General features: G+C 60.0%; 1 protein-coding gene across 2 annotated transcripts; it reads left to right on the forward strand.

Moving 5' to 3' along the window:
• Positions 1–902: 902 nt before the first annotated feature.
• Positions 903–11798, forward strand: LIN7B (lin-7 homolog B, crumbs cell polarity complex component). 2 transcript variants are annotated; one of them, XM_069879303.1, is made up of 6 exons: positions 903–961; positions 2893–3011; positions 3946–4017; positions 5367–5576; positions 9526–9686; positions 11609–11798. In XM_069879303.1, the coding sequence occupies exons 1-6, from the start codon at positions 925–927 to the stop codon at positions 11628–11630; spliced, it is 621 nt and encodes a 206-aa protein (XP_069735404.1). In that variant the 5' UTR covers positions 903–924; the 3' UTR covers positions 11631–11798. The 2 variants fall into 2 exon arrangements, with proteins under 2 accessions (XP_069735404.1, XP_069735405.1); XM_069879304.1 differs by lacking the exon at positions 9526–9686.
• The last annotated feature ends 2325 nt before the right edge of the window (positions 11799–14123 follow it).

Genomic DNA, 14123 nt, shown 5'->3' on the forward strand with positions numbered 1-14123 from the left:
TCCCAAACTCTCCCAAAAATGCATTTTTCCCCTCAAATTGCTACACAAAATCTGCAAAACCTCAGTTTTCACCCCAAATCCCCTCCCGAACTCTCCCCAAAATGCACTTTTTGCCCCAAATCTCCTCCCAAACTCTCCCAAAAATGCACTTTTCCCCTCAAATTTCTGCACAAAATCTGCAAAACCTCAGTTTTCACCCCAAATCCCCTCCCGAACTCTCCCCAAAATGCACTTTTTGCCCCAAATCTCCTCCCAAACTCTCCCAAAAATGCACTTTTCCCCTCAAATTTCTGCACAAAATCTGCAAAATCTCAGTTTTTACCCCAAATCCCCTCCCAAACTTCTCCCAAAATGCACTTTTTGCCCCAAATCTCCTCCCAAACGCTCCCAAAAATGCACTTTTCCCCTCAAATTCCTGCACAAAATCTACAAAAACTCAGTTTTTACCCCAAATCCCCTCCCAAACTCCTCCCAAAATGCACTTTTTGCCCCAAATCTCCTCCCAAACTCTCCCAAAAATGCACTTTTCCCCTCAAATTTCTGCACAGAATCTGCAAAAACTCAGTTTTTACCCCAAATCCCCTCCCAAACTCCTCCCAAAATGCACTTTTTGCCCCAAATCTCCTCCCAAACTCTCCCAAAAATGCACTTTTTCCCTCAAATTTCTGCACAGAATCTGAAAAACTCGGGTTTTACCCCAAATCCCCTCCCGAACTCCCCAAAAATGCACTTTTTCCCCTCCAATTTCTGCACAAAATCTGCAAAATCTCAGGTTTTGCCCCAAAACCCTGGGGGGGGGGGGGGTCGAGGGGCGTGGCTAAGGGGCGTGAGGGGGCGTGGCTATGATGCTCGAGGGGGCGTGGCTTAGCCAGAGGGGGCGTGGCCACGTGGGTCGAGGGGGCGGGGCTTGCCGAGGGGGCGAAGATGGCAGCGCTGAGCGGAGACCTGGGGCTGGAGCGGGGTGAGGGGGGGGAGGGGGGGGGAAAGGGGGGTGAGGGGGGCGATTTGGGGGTGCAGAGGTGGGGGGGTTGGATGGGGGACGGGGGAGATGGGGGGAGGAAATGGGGGGGAGGGGTTGGGGGTGGAAGGGGGGGCTGGGAAAGGGAGGGGAAGGGTGAAAAGGAGGAGGGGTGATGGGGGGAAGGGGTTAAATGGGGTGGGGGGTGGAAACGGGGGGCGCTATGGGGAGCTGGGGGGCGCTGTAGGTCCCTGTTGGTCCCTATGGGTCGCTATGGGGCCCTGTGAGTCCCTATGGGTCGCTGTGGGGTGCTATGGGGTGCTATAGGGCTTATTGGTGGGCTATGGGGCCCTATAGGTCTCTATGGGCTCTGTGGGGTCTCTATGGGATTTCTATTGTTCCCTATGGGGCTTTATGGGTCTCTGTGGGGTCTCTATGGGGTCTCTATGGGGCTCTATGGGGCTCTATGGGCTCTGTGGGGCTCTATAGGTGTCCATGGGTTCTAGGGGTCTCTGTGGGTTTCTATGAGTTGCTGTGGGTCCCTATGGGGATCACTGTGGGGTCTCTATGGGTCGCTATGTGGGTCGCTATGGGTCGCCGTGGGTTGAGCTCCGGAGCTGCTGGAGCGGGGGGTCCCTATGGGTCTCTATGGGCTCTCTGGGGTCGCCATGGGTCTCTATGGGTCGCTATGGGGTTTCTGTGGGTCCCTATGGGTTTCTATGGGTCTCTATGGTCTCTATGGGGCCCTATGGGTCTCTATGGGTCTCTATGGGTCTCTATGGTCTCTATGGGTCCCTATGGGTTTCTATGGGTCTCTATGGTCTTTATGGGTCTCTATGGTCCCTATGGGTCTCTATGGGTCTCTATGGGTCTCTATGGGTTTCTATGGGTCCCTATGGGTCTCTTTGGGTTTCTTTGGGTCTCTATGGTCCCTATGGGTCCCTGTGGGTCTCTATGGGTCTCTATGGGTCTCTGTGGGTCTCTATGGGTCCCTATGGGTCTCTATGGGTCCCTATGGGTCTCTTTGGGTTTCTTTGGGTCTCTATGGTCCCTATGGGTCCCTGTGGGTATCTATGGGTCTCTATGGGGCTCTGTGTGTCGCTATGGGGGTCTCTATGGGTCTCCGTGGGTCCCACAGACGTGAGGCGAGCTCTGGAGCTGCTGGAGCGGGGGGGTCCCTATGGGTTCCTGTGGTTTCTATGGGGTCTCTATGGGTGTCTATGGGTTTCTATGGGTTGCTATGGGTCATTATGGGGGTCGCTGTGGGTCACTGTGGGTCTCCGTGGGTCCTGCAGACGTGGGGCGAGCTCTGGAGCTGCTGGAGCGGGGGGGTCCCTATGGGTCCCTATGGTTCCTATGGGGTCTCTATGGGTGTCTATGGGTTTCTATGGGTTGCTATGGGTCGCTATGGGGGTCGCTATGGGGTATCTGTGGGTCGCTATGGGGTATCTATGGGTCGCTGTGGGGTATCTATGGGTCGCTATGGGTCGCTATGGGGGTCTCTGTGGGGTATCTGTGGGTCGCTATGGGTCGCTATGGGGGTCTCTGTGGGGTATCTGTGGGTCGCTATGGGGTATCTATGGGTCGCTATGGGTCGCTGTGGGGTATCTATGGGTCACTATGGGGTATCTATGGGTATCTATGGGTCGCTATGGGGTATCTATGGGTCGCTGTGGGTCGCTATGGGGTATCTATGGGTCGCTATGGGGTATCTATGGGTCGCTATGGGTGTCCGTGGGTCCCGCAGACGTGGGGCGAGCTCTGGAGCTGCTGGAGCGGGGGGTCCCTATGGTTTCTATGGGGTCTCTATGGGTTGCTATGGGTCGCTATGGGTCGCTATGGGGTATCTATGGGTATCTATGGGTCGCTGTGGGGTATCTATGGGTCGCTATGGGGTATCTATGGGTCGCTATGGGTCTCCGTGGGTCCCGCAGACGTGGGGCGAGCTCTGGAGCTGCTGGAGCGGCTGCAGCGAAGCGGCGAGTTCCCCCCCCAGAAGCTGCAGTCGCTGCAGCGCGTCCTGCAGAGCAAGTTCTGCTGCGCCATCCGCGAGGTCAGACCAGTCAAACCAGTGCTCCCAGTAACCCCCAGTAACCCCCCAGCGCCCCACGGTACCCACCCAGGGCCCCCCAGTATCCCTCCCAGTCCCCCCAGTATAAATCAATGCTCCCAGTAGCCCTCAGTAGCCCCCCAGTGCCCCCCAGTAACCCCCTAGTGCCCCCCAATATCCCCCTAGTGACCCCCAGTATCCGCCTAGTGCCCCCCAGTATAAACCAGTGCCCCCCGCTATAAACCAGTGCCCCCCAGTATCCCCCAGTGCCCCTCAGTATCCCTCCCAGTCCCCCCAGTGCAAACCAGTGCTCCCAGTAGCCCCCAGTAACCCCCCAGTGCCCTCCAGTATCTTCCTAGTGCCCCCCAGTATCTTCCTAGTGCCCCCCAGTATAAACCAGTGCTCCCAGTAACCCCACAGTGCCCCACAGTATCCCCCCAGTGTCCCCTAGTATCCCTCCCAGTCTCCCCAGTATAAACCAGCACCCCCCTGTATCCACCCAGCATCTCCCAGTATCCCTCAGTATCACCCAGTGACCCCCAGTATCCCTCCCAGTGCCCCCCAGTATCCTCCCAGTGCCCCCCAGTATCCTCCCAGTGCCCCCCAGTATCCCTCCCAGTGATCCCCAGTACCCTCCCAGTGTCCCCAAATATCCCGCAGTGTCCCCCACTATCCCCCCCAGTATAAACCGGTGTCTCCCAGTATCCTATAGTGTCCCCAAATATCCCTCCCAGTCCCCCCAGTATCCCCCCAGCGCCCCCCAGTACCCTTCCAGTCCCTCCAGTATCCTCCCGGTGCCCCCCAGTATCCACCCAGTGCCCCCCAGTATCCACCCAGTGTCCCCCAGTACCTCCCTAGTGCCCCCCAGTATCCCCCTAGTGCCCCCCAGTAGAAACCAGTGCCCCCCAGTGCCCCCCAGTATAACCCAGTTCCCCAGGTCTACGAGCAGCTCTACGACACCCTGGCCATCGCGGGGTCCCCCGAGATCCGCGCTCACGCCACCGCCAAGGTACCTGCACCCCAAAACCCCCCTGCACCCCAACCCCCCCGCACCCCAAAACCCCTCATGTCCCCCCACACACCCCTGTCCCCCCAACCCCCCCTCTGCACCCCAAACCCCCCTGTACCCCAAACCCCCCCGCACCCCAAAACCCCCCTGCACCCCAACCCCCCCTGTACCCCCCAGCACCCCTGTACCCCCCGCACCCCAAAACCCCCCTGTACCCCAAACCCCCCCTGCACCCCAACCCCCTGCACCCCAACCCCCCCTGTACCCCCCCGCACCCCAAAACCCCCGCACCCCAAACCCCCTGCACCCCAAACCCCCATGTCCCCCTGTCCCCCCTGTCCCCCCATGTCCCCCCCAAACCCCCCACATCTCCCCATGTCCCTCTATCTCCCCATGTCCCCCCAAGTCCCTGTCCCCCCATGTCCCCCCACACCCCCCCATGTCCCTATAACCCCCCACGTAACCCCAAGTCCCCATGTCCCCCCAAATCCCCCCATGTCCCCTCAAGTCCCCATGTCCCCCTGAGTCCCTGTCCCCCCAAGTCCCCATGTCCCCCCATGCCTCTCGTCCCCCCATGCCCCCCCGTACCCCCATCTCCCTACAACCCCTCATGTCCCCCCAAGTCCTTATGTCACCCCACGTCCCCAATGTTCCCCCATATCCCCCCATGTCCCCCAAGTCTCCCCTGTCCCCCATAACCCCCCATCTCCCCATCTCCTCATGTCCCTCCACGTCCCCCCACATCCCCCCATGTCCCCCCATAACCCCCCAAGTCCCTATGTCCCCCCATCTCCCCATAACCCCCCATGTCCCCAAGTCCCCATGTCCCCCCATAACCCCCCATGTCCCCCTATGTCCCCCCAAGTCCCCCCACACTCCCCCATGTCCCCATAACCCCCAAGTCCCCCCATGTCCCCCCATGTCCCCATAACCCCTCATGTCCCCCTATGTCCCCCCATGTCCCCATAGCCCCTCAACCCCCTCATGTCCCACACGCCCCCATCTCCCCATGACCCCCCATTTCCCCCGTCCCACCATGTCCCCATAACCCCCCATGTCCCCCCATAACCCCCCAAGTCCCTATGTCCCCCCATCTCCCCATAACCCCCCATGTCCCCAAGTCCCCATGTCCCCATAACCCCCCATGTCCCCCTATGTTCCCCCCAGACCCCCCAAGTCCCCCCATCTCCCCCATGTCCCCCCAAGTCCCCCCACACTCCCCCAGGTCCCCGTAACCCCCCATCTCCCCATAACCCCCCAGGTCCCCATATCCCCCCATGTCCCCCCAAGTCCCCATGTCCCCCCAAGTCCCCACGTCCCCCTAACCCCCATGTCCCCCCCAAATCCAGGCGACGGTCGCCGCCTTCGCCGCCAGCGAGGGCCACGCTCACCCGCGGGTGGTCGAGCTCCCCAAAACCGAGGAGGGCTTGGGGTTCAACATCATGGGGGGCAAGGAGCAGAACTCCCCCATCTACATCTCCCGCGTCATCCCGGGGGGGGTGGCCGATCGCCACGGGGGCCTCAAGCGGGGGGACCAGCTCCTCAGCGTCAACGGCGTCGTGAGTTTTGGGGGGCTGGGGGGGGTTATAGGGGGGTTTGGGGGGGCTGCGGTGGGGTTGGGGGGGGCTGCAGTGGGATTTGGGGGAGCTGCAGTGGGGTTTGGGGGGCTGCAGAGGGATTTGGGGGGCTACAGTGGGATTTGGGGGAGCTGCAGTGGGGTTTGGGGGGGCTGCAGTGGGGTTTGGGGGTGCTGCAGTGAGATTTGGGGGGGCTGCAGTGGGATTTGGGGGGTATATGGGGGCATTCAAGGGGAAATTTGGGAGTTTTGGGGGGGCTATGAGGGGGCTGGAAGGGTTTGGAGGGGCTGCAGTGGGATTTGGGGGGGCTACAGTGGGATTTGGGGGGGCTGCCATGGGGTTTGGGGGGGCTGCAGTGGGATTTGGGGGGGCTGCAGAGTGATTTGGGGGAGCTGCAGTGGGGTTTAGGGGGGCTGCAGAGGGATTTGGGGGGGCTGCATATGGGTTTGGAGGGGCTGCAGAGGGATTTGGGGGGCTGCAGTGGGGTTTGGGGGGCTATAGTGGGGTTTTGGGGGGGCTGGAGAGGGATTTGGAGGGGCTACAATGGGATTTGGGGGGCTGCAGTGGGGTTTGGGGGGGCTGCAGTGGGGTTTGGAGGGGCTGCAGAGGGATTTGGGGGGCTGCAGTGGGGTTTGGGGGGGCTACAGTGGGATTTGGGGGAGCTGCAGTGGGGTTTGAGGGGCTGCAGAGGGATTTGGGGGGCTGCAGTGGGGTTTGGGGGAGCTGCCATGGGGTTTGGGGGGGCTGCAGAGGGATTTGGGGGGCTGCAGTGGGATTTGGGGGGGCTACAGTGGGATTTGGGGGGGCTGCAGTGGGATTTGGGGGAGCTGCAGTGGGGTTTGGGGGGGGCTGCCATGGGGTTTGGAGGGGCTGCAGTGGGTTTTGGGGGGGCTGCAGAGTGATTTGGGGGACTCCAGTGGGGTTTGGGGGGGCTATAGTGGGGTTTGGGGGGGCTGCATATGGGTTTGGAGGGGCTGCAGAGGGATTTGGGGGGCTACAGTGGGATTTGGGGGTGCTGCCATGGGGTTTGGGGGGGCTGCAGAGGGATTTGGGGGGCTGCAGTGGGGTTTGGAGGGGCTGCAGAGGGGTTTGGAGGGGCTGCAGTGGGATTTGGGGGGGCTGCAGAGTGATTTGGGGGACTGCAGTGGGATTTGGGGGGGCTGCAGTGGGTTTGGAGGGGCTGCAGAGGGAATTGGGGGGCTGCAGTGGGATTTGGGGGGGCTGCAGTGGGGTTTGGGGGCTGCAGTGGGGTTTGGAGGGGCTGCAGTGGGATTTGGGGGGCTACAATGGGATTTGGGGGGGCTGCAGTGGGGTTTGGGGGGGCTACAGTGGGATTTGGGGGAGCTGCAGTGGGGTTTGAGGGGCTGCAGAGGGATTTGGGGGGCTGCAGTGGGGTTTGGGGGAGCTGCCATGGGGTTTGGGGGGGCTGCAGAGGGATTTGGGGGGGCTACAGTGGGATTTGGGGGGGCTGCAGTGGGGTTTGGGGGGGCTGCCATGGGGTTTGGAGGGGCTGCAGTGGGATTTGGGGGGGCTGCAGAGTGATTTGGGGGGGCTACAGTGGGATTTAGGGGAGCTGCAGTGGGATTTGGGGGGGCTACAGTGGGATTTGGGGGGGCTGCAGTGGGGTTTGGGGGTTTATGGGGGTGCTTGGGGGGATAGTTTGGGGTTTGGGGGGGCTGGGGGGGTTTATGAGGGGGTTTGGGGGGCCTACAGTGGGATTTGGGGGGTTTAAAGGGGAGTATTTGGGGTTTGGGGGGGCTGGAGGAGTTTTTGGGGTGTTTGGGGGGGGCTACCATGGGGTTTTGGGGTGCAGGTCAAGATATGGGGGTGCAGGGCACAGTTTTGGGGTGCAGGGCAGGGGGTGTAGAGCAATGCAGGGTCTGGGAGTGCAGCTGGGGGTGCTGGGTTTGGGGGTTCAGGTTGGATTTGGAGGGTTCAGGTCGATTTTTGGGGTTCACCTCAGGGTTTTGGGGTTCAGGGCAGGTTTTGGGGTGCAGGGAAGCGCAGGGTCTGGATCCGGAGCTGGTTTTGCCGCGCTGGAGCTTTGGCTGCGGGTGTGAGGTTTTGGGGTGTTGGGGATGGATTTTGGGGGTTCAGGGCAGGATTTTTGGGGTTCAGGCTTGATTTTGGGGGTTCAGGGAAAGATTTTGGGGTTCAGGCTGGGTTTTTGGGGTTCAGGGCAGGTTTTGGGGTGCAGGGAAGCGCAGAGTCTGGATCCGGAGCTGGTTTAGCCGCGCTGGAGCTTTGGCTGCGGGTGTGAGGTTTGGGGGGTGTTGGAGTTAGATTTATGGGGTTCAGGTGGATTTTTGGGGTTCCCCTGGGGGTTTTGGGGGTTCAGGTGAACTTTTAGGGTTCAGAGCTGGGTTTGGGGGTTCAGAGCAGGTTTTGGGGTGCAGGGAAGCTCAGGGACTGTATCCAGAGCTGGTTTTGCCTCGCTGGAGCTTTGGCTGCGGGTGTGAGGTTTTGGGGTGTTGGGGATGGATTTTTGGGGTTCAGGTTTGATTTTTGGGGTTCAGGCTTGATTTTGGGGGTTCAGGGCAAGATTTTGGGGTTCACCTCAGGGTTTTGGGGTTCAGAGCAGGTTTTGGGGTTCAGGGAAGTGCAGGGTCTGGATCCGGAGCTGGTTTAGCCGCGCTGGAGCTTTGGCTGCGGGTGTGAGGTGTGGGGGAGATTGGAGTTAGATTTATGGGGTTCAGGTGGATTTTTGGGGTTCAGGCTTGATTTTGGGGGTTCAGGGCAAGATTTTGGGGTTCACCTCAGGGTTTGGGGGTTCAGAGCAGGTTTTGGGGTGCAGGGAATCTCAGAGTCTGGATCCGGAGCTGGTTTAGCCGCGCTGGAGCTTTGGCTGCGGGTGTGAGGTTTTGGGGGGTTGGGGATGGATTTTGGGGGTTCAGGGCAGGATTTTTGGGGTTCAGGTTTGATTTTGGGGGTTCAGGGAAAGATTTTGGGTTTCCCCTCAGGGTTTTGGGGTTCAGGGCAGGTTTTGGGGTGCAGGGAAGCGCAGGGTCTGGATCCGGAGCTGGTTTAGCCGCGCTGGAGCTTTGGCTGCGGGTGTGAGGTTTGGGGGGTTGGGGATGGATTTTGGGGGTTCAGGGCAGGATTTTTGGGGTTCAGGTTTGATTTTGGGGGTTCAGGGAAAGATTTTGGGTTTCCCCTCAGGGTTTTGGGGTTCAGAGCAGGTTTTGGGGTGCAGGGAAGCGCAGGGTCTGGATCCAGAGCTGGTTTTGCCGGGCTGGAGCTTTGGCTGCGGGTGTGAGGTTTGGGGGAGATTGGAGTTAGATTTATGGGGTTCAGGTGGATTTTTGGGGTTCAGGTTTGATTTTGGGGGTTCAGGGCAAGATTTTGGGGTTCACCTCAGGGTTTGAGGGTTCAGAGCAGGTTTTGGGGTGCAGGGAAGCGCAGGGTCTGGATCCAGAGCTGGTTTTGCCGCGCTGGAGCTTTGGCTGCGGGTGTGAGGTTTTAGGGAGGTTGGGGTTGGATTTTGGGGGTTCAGGTGGATTTTTGGGGTTCAGGTTTGATTTTGGGGGTTCAGGGCAAGATTTTGGGGTTCACCTCAGGGTTTTGGGGTTCAGAGCAGGTTTTGGGGTGCAGGGAAGCGCAGGGTCTGGATCCGGAGCTGGTTTTGCTGCGCTGGAGCTTTGGCTGCGGGTGTGAGGTTTGGGGGAGATTGGAGTTAGATTTATGGGGTTCAGGTGGATTTTTGGGGTTCAGATTTGATTTTGGGGGTTCAGGGCAAGATTTTGGGGTTCACCTCAGGGTTTTGGGGTTCAGGGCAGGTTTTGGGGTGCAGGGAAGCGCAGGGTCTGGATCCAGAGCTGGTTTTGCCACGCTGGAGCTTTGGCTGCGGGTGTGAGGTTTTAGGGAGGTTGGGGTTGGATTTTGGGGGTTCAGGTGGATTTTTGGGGTCCCCCCCCGGGTTTTTGGGGTTCAGAGCGTGGAGGGGGAGCAGCACGAGCGGGCGGTGGAGCTGCTGAAGGCGGCTCAGGGCTCGGTGAAGCTGGTCGTTCGCTACACGCCCCGAGTGCTCGAGGAGATGGAGGCGAGATTCGAGAAGCTGCGCAGCGCTCGCCGCCGCCAGCACAGCAGCTACTCGTGAGCACCCCGAAACCCTGCACCCCGAAATCCTGAACCCCAAAAAACCCTGCACCCCGAAATCCTGAACCCCAAAAAACCCTGCACCCCAAAAATCCTGTGTCCCAAAACCCCTGCACCTCAAAAATTTTGCACCTCAAAATCTGCACCTTGAAAACTTGGACCTCAAAATCTGCACCCCCAAAATCCTGCACCCCCAAAACCCCTGCACCCCAAAAATCTGCACCCCCAAAACCACTGCACCCCAAAATCCCTGCACCTCAAAAATTCTGCACCACGAAAATCCTGCACCCCAAAAATCTGCACCGTGAAAATCCTGCGTCCCTGAAACCTGTGCCCCAAACCTCTGAACCCCAAAGCTGCACCCCCAAATCCTGCACCCCAAAACCCCTGCACCCCAAAATCTGCGCCCCAAAAACCCTGGACCCCCAAAACCACTGGGCCCCAAAATCCCTGCACCTCAAAAATTCTGCACCCCAAAAATCCTGTGTCCCAAAACCCCCTGCACCCCAAAATCCCCATTGTCCCAGAAACCCTGCACCTCAAAACTTGGACCTTATACCTGCACCCCAAAAACCCTGTGCCCCAAAAACCCTTGGACCTCAAAATCCCTGCACCCCAAAATCCTGAACCCCCCAAACCTGCACCCCAAAAATCCTGAACCCCAAAAAACCCTGCACCCCAAAAATCCCGTGTCCCAAAACCCCTGCACCTCAAAAATCTTGCAGCTCAAAATCTGCACCTTGAAAACTTGGACCTCAAAATCTGCACCCCCAAAATCCTGCACCCCCAAAACCCCTGCACCCCAAAAATCTGCACCCCCAAAACCACTGGACCCCAAAATCCCTGCACCTCAAAAATTCTGCACCACGAAAATCCTGCACCCCAAAAATCTGCACCGTGAAAATCCTGCGTCCCTGAAACCTGTGCCCCAAACCTCTGAACCCCAAAGCTGCACCCCCAAATCCTGCGCCCCAAAACCCCTTGCACCCCAAAATCTGCACTCCAAAAACCCTGGACCCCGAAATCCCTGCACCTCAAAACCCCTGCACCCCAAAAATCCTGTGTCCCAAAACCCTGCACCTCAAAAACCCTGAACCCCAAAAAACCTGCACCCCAAAAACCCCTGAACCCCAAAACCCCTGTGCCCCAAAACATGCCCCCTGAGCCTCTGAACCCCAAACCTGCACCCCAAAACCTCTGAACCCCGAGACCTCTGAACCCCAAAACCCTGAACCCCCAAACCTGCAACCCGAAACCGCTGAACCCAAACCCCCATGCACCCCAAAACCTGCACCCCAGACCTGCGCCCCCAAACCTGCACCTGGAAGCCTCGGAACCCCAAAACCCGCACCCCAAAACCTGCACCTCCAGATCCCTGCACCCCAAAACCCCTGCGCCCCCAAACCCCTGTGCCCTGAGACCTGCACCCCAAAACCCCTGCACCCCCAGACCCCTGCACCCTGAGACCTACACCCCAAAACCCCTGCGCCCCAAAACCCCTGTGCCCTGAGACCTGCACCCCAAAACCCCTGCACCCCCAAACCCCTGCGCCCTGAGACCTGCACCCCAAACCCCTGCACCCCAAACCCCTGCACCCCAAAACCCCTGCACCCCCAGACTCCTGCACCCCGAGACCTGCACCCCAAAACCCCTGCACCCCCAGACTCCTGCACCTCGAGACCTGCACCCCAAAATCCCTGCACCCCCAAACCCCTGCACCTCGAGACCTGCACCCCAAAACCCCTACCCCTCAAAATCTGCACCCCGAAAACCCTGCACCCCGAAAACCCTGCACCCCAAAACCAAACTGACTTGCTCCCCACCCAGCCCCCCCAAACTGCCCCCTCCCACCCCCCTGACCCCCCCAGCCCCCCCAAACTGCCCCCCCACCCCCCTGACCCCCCTTTTTCTCCCCACAGGTCGCTGGAATCGAGGGGTTAGACCCCGCCCCCCGACCCCCAACCCCCTCTGGACGCCCCCCGGGGTCCCCCCAAACCCCCCCTTCTCGGCACCCCCAGACCCCCCCCCTCGGGGCTCTTTTTGGGGTGCTCCTCCCCCGCCTTGTACAGTATTTATTGCCCCCTATTTAAAGCAGGTCACGCGTGTTCAGGCGTGTTCTCGCGTGTCGCTATGGCAACCAGGGATGGGGGGGGGGTCCGGGGGGTCCGAGAAGGGTCCTAGAAGGCCTTAAAGGGGTCCCAGGGGGCTCTAGAGGGTTCCTGGGGTCCTTGAAGGGTCCTAGAAGGCCCTAAAGGGGTCTCAGGGGGCTCTAGAGGGTTCCAGGGGTCCTAGAAGGGTCCTAGAAGGCCCTAAAGGGGTCCCAGGGGGCTCTAGAGGGTTCCAGGGGGTCCTAGAAGGCTCTAGAGGGTTCCAGGGGGTCCTAGAAGGCCCTAAAGGGGTCCCAGGGGGCTCTAGAAGGTTCCAGGGAGTTCTTGAAGGGTCCTAGAAGAGTCCTAGAAGGTCCTAAAGGGGTCCCAGGGGGCTCTAGAGGGTTCCAGGGGTCCTAGAAGGGTCCTAGAAGGCCCTAAATGGGTCCCAGGGGGCTCTAGAGGGTTCCAGGGGTCCTAGAAGGGTCCTAGAAGGCCCTAAAGGGGTCCCAAGGGGCTCTAGAAGGTTCTTGGGGGTCCTTGAAGGGTCCTAGAAGGCTCTAAAGGGGTCTCAGGGGGCTCTAGAGGGTTCCGGGGGTCCTAGAAGGCCCTGAAGGGGTCCCAAGGGGCTCTAGAGTGTTTCAGGGGTCCTAGAAGGGTCCTAGAAGGGTCCTAGAAGGCCCTAAATGGGTCCCAGGGGGCTCTAGAGGGTTCCAGGGGTCCTAGAAGGGTCCTAGAAGGCCCTAAAGGGGTCCCAGGGGGCTCTAGAGGGTTCCAGGGGGTCCTAGAAGGCTCTAGAGGGTTCCAGGGGGTCCTAGAAGGCCCTAAAGGGGTCCCAGGGGGCTCTAGAAGGTTCCTGGGGGTCCTTGAAGGGTCCTAGAAGGCTCTAAAGGGGTCCCAGGGGGCTCTAGAAGGTTCCAGGGAGTTCTTGAAGGGTCCTAGAATGGTCCTAGAAGTCCCTAAAGGGGTCCCAGGGGGCTCTAGAGGGTTCCAGGGGTCCTAGAATGGTCCTAGAAGGCCCTAAAGGGGTCCCAGGGGGCTCTAGAGGGTTCCAGGGGGTCCTAGAAGGGTCCTAGAAGGTCCTAAAGGGGTCCCAGGGGGCTCTAGAGGGTTCCAGGGGTCCTAGAAGGGTCCTAGAAGGCCCTAAAGGGGTCCCAAGGGGCTCTAGAAGGTTCCAGGGGGTCTATGAAGGGTCCTAGAAGGGTCCTAGAAGGCCCTAAAGGGGTCCCAGGGGGCTCTAGAGGGTTCCAGGGGTCCTAGAAGGGTCCTAGAAGGCCCTAAAGGGGTCCCAGGGGGCTCTAGAGGGTTCCAGGGGGTCCTAGAAGGCTCTAGAGGGTTCCAGGGGGTCCTAGAAGGCCCTAAAGGGGTCCCAGGGGGCTCTAGAGGGTTCCAGGGGGTCCTAGAAGGCCCTAAAGGGGTCCCAGGGGGCTCTAGAGGGTTCCTCGTGGTCCCAGAAGGGTCCTAGAAGGCCCTAAAAGGGTCCCAGGGGGCTCTAGAGGGTTCCAGGGGGTCCTAGAAGGCTCTAAAAGGGTCCCAGGGGGCTCTAGAGGGTTCCAGGGGGTCCTAGAAGGGTCCTAGAAGGCCCTAAAGGGGTCCCAGGGGGCTCTAGAGTGTTCCAGGGGTCCTAGAAGGGTCCTAGAAGGCTCTAAAAAGGGTCCCAGGGGGCTCTAGAGGGTTCCAGGGGTCCTAGAAGGGTCCTAGAAGGCCCTAAAGGGGTCCCAGGGGGCTCTAGAGGGTTCCAGGGGGTCCCAGAAGGGTCCTAGAAGGCTCTAAAGGGGTCCCAGGGGGCTCTAGAGGGTTCCAGGGGTCCTAGAAGGGTCCTAGAAGGCCCTAAAAGGGTCCCAGGGGGCTCTAGAAGGTTCCTGGGGGTCCTTGAAGGGTCCTAGAAGGCTCTAAAGGGGTCCCAGGGGGCTCTAGAGGGTTCCAGGGGTCCTAGAAGGGTCCTAGAAGGCTCTAGAGGGTTCCAGGGGGTCCTAGAAGGCCCTAAAGGGGTCCCAGGGGGCTCTAGAGGGTTCCTGGGGGTGCTAGAAGGGTCCTAGAAGGGTCCCAGGGGGCTCTAGAGGGTTCCAGGGAGTTCCTAGAAGGGACCTAGAAGGCCTTAAAGGGGTCCCAGGGGGCTCTAGAGTGTTCCTGGGGGTCCTAGAAGGTTCTAAAAGGGTCCCATGGGGCTCTAGAGGGTTCCAGGGGATCCTAGAAGGGACCTAGAAGGCCTTAAAGGGGTCCCAGGGGGCTCTAGAGGGTTCCAGGGGATCCTAGAAGGGTCCTAGAAGGCCCTAAACGGGTCCCAGGGGGCTCTAGAGGGTTACAGGGGTCCTAGAAGGGTCCTAGAAGGGTCCTAGAAGGCCCT

The sequence above is a fragment of the Phaenicophaeus curvirostris genome, chromosome 35, assembly GCF_032191515.1.
Source record: "Phaenicophaeus curvirostris isolate KB17595 chromosome 35, BPBGC_Pcur_1.0, whole genome shotgun sequence".
NCBI lineage: Eukaryota > Metazoa > Chordata > Aves > Cuculiformes > Cuculidae > Phaenicophaeus > Phaenicophaeus curvirostris.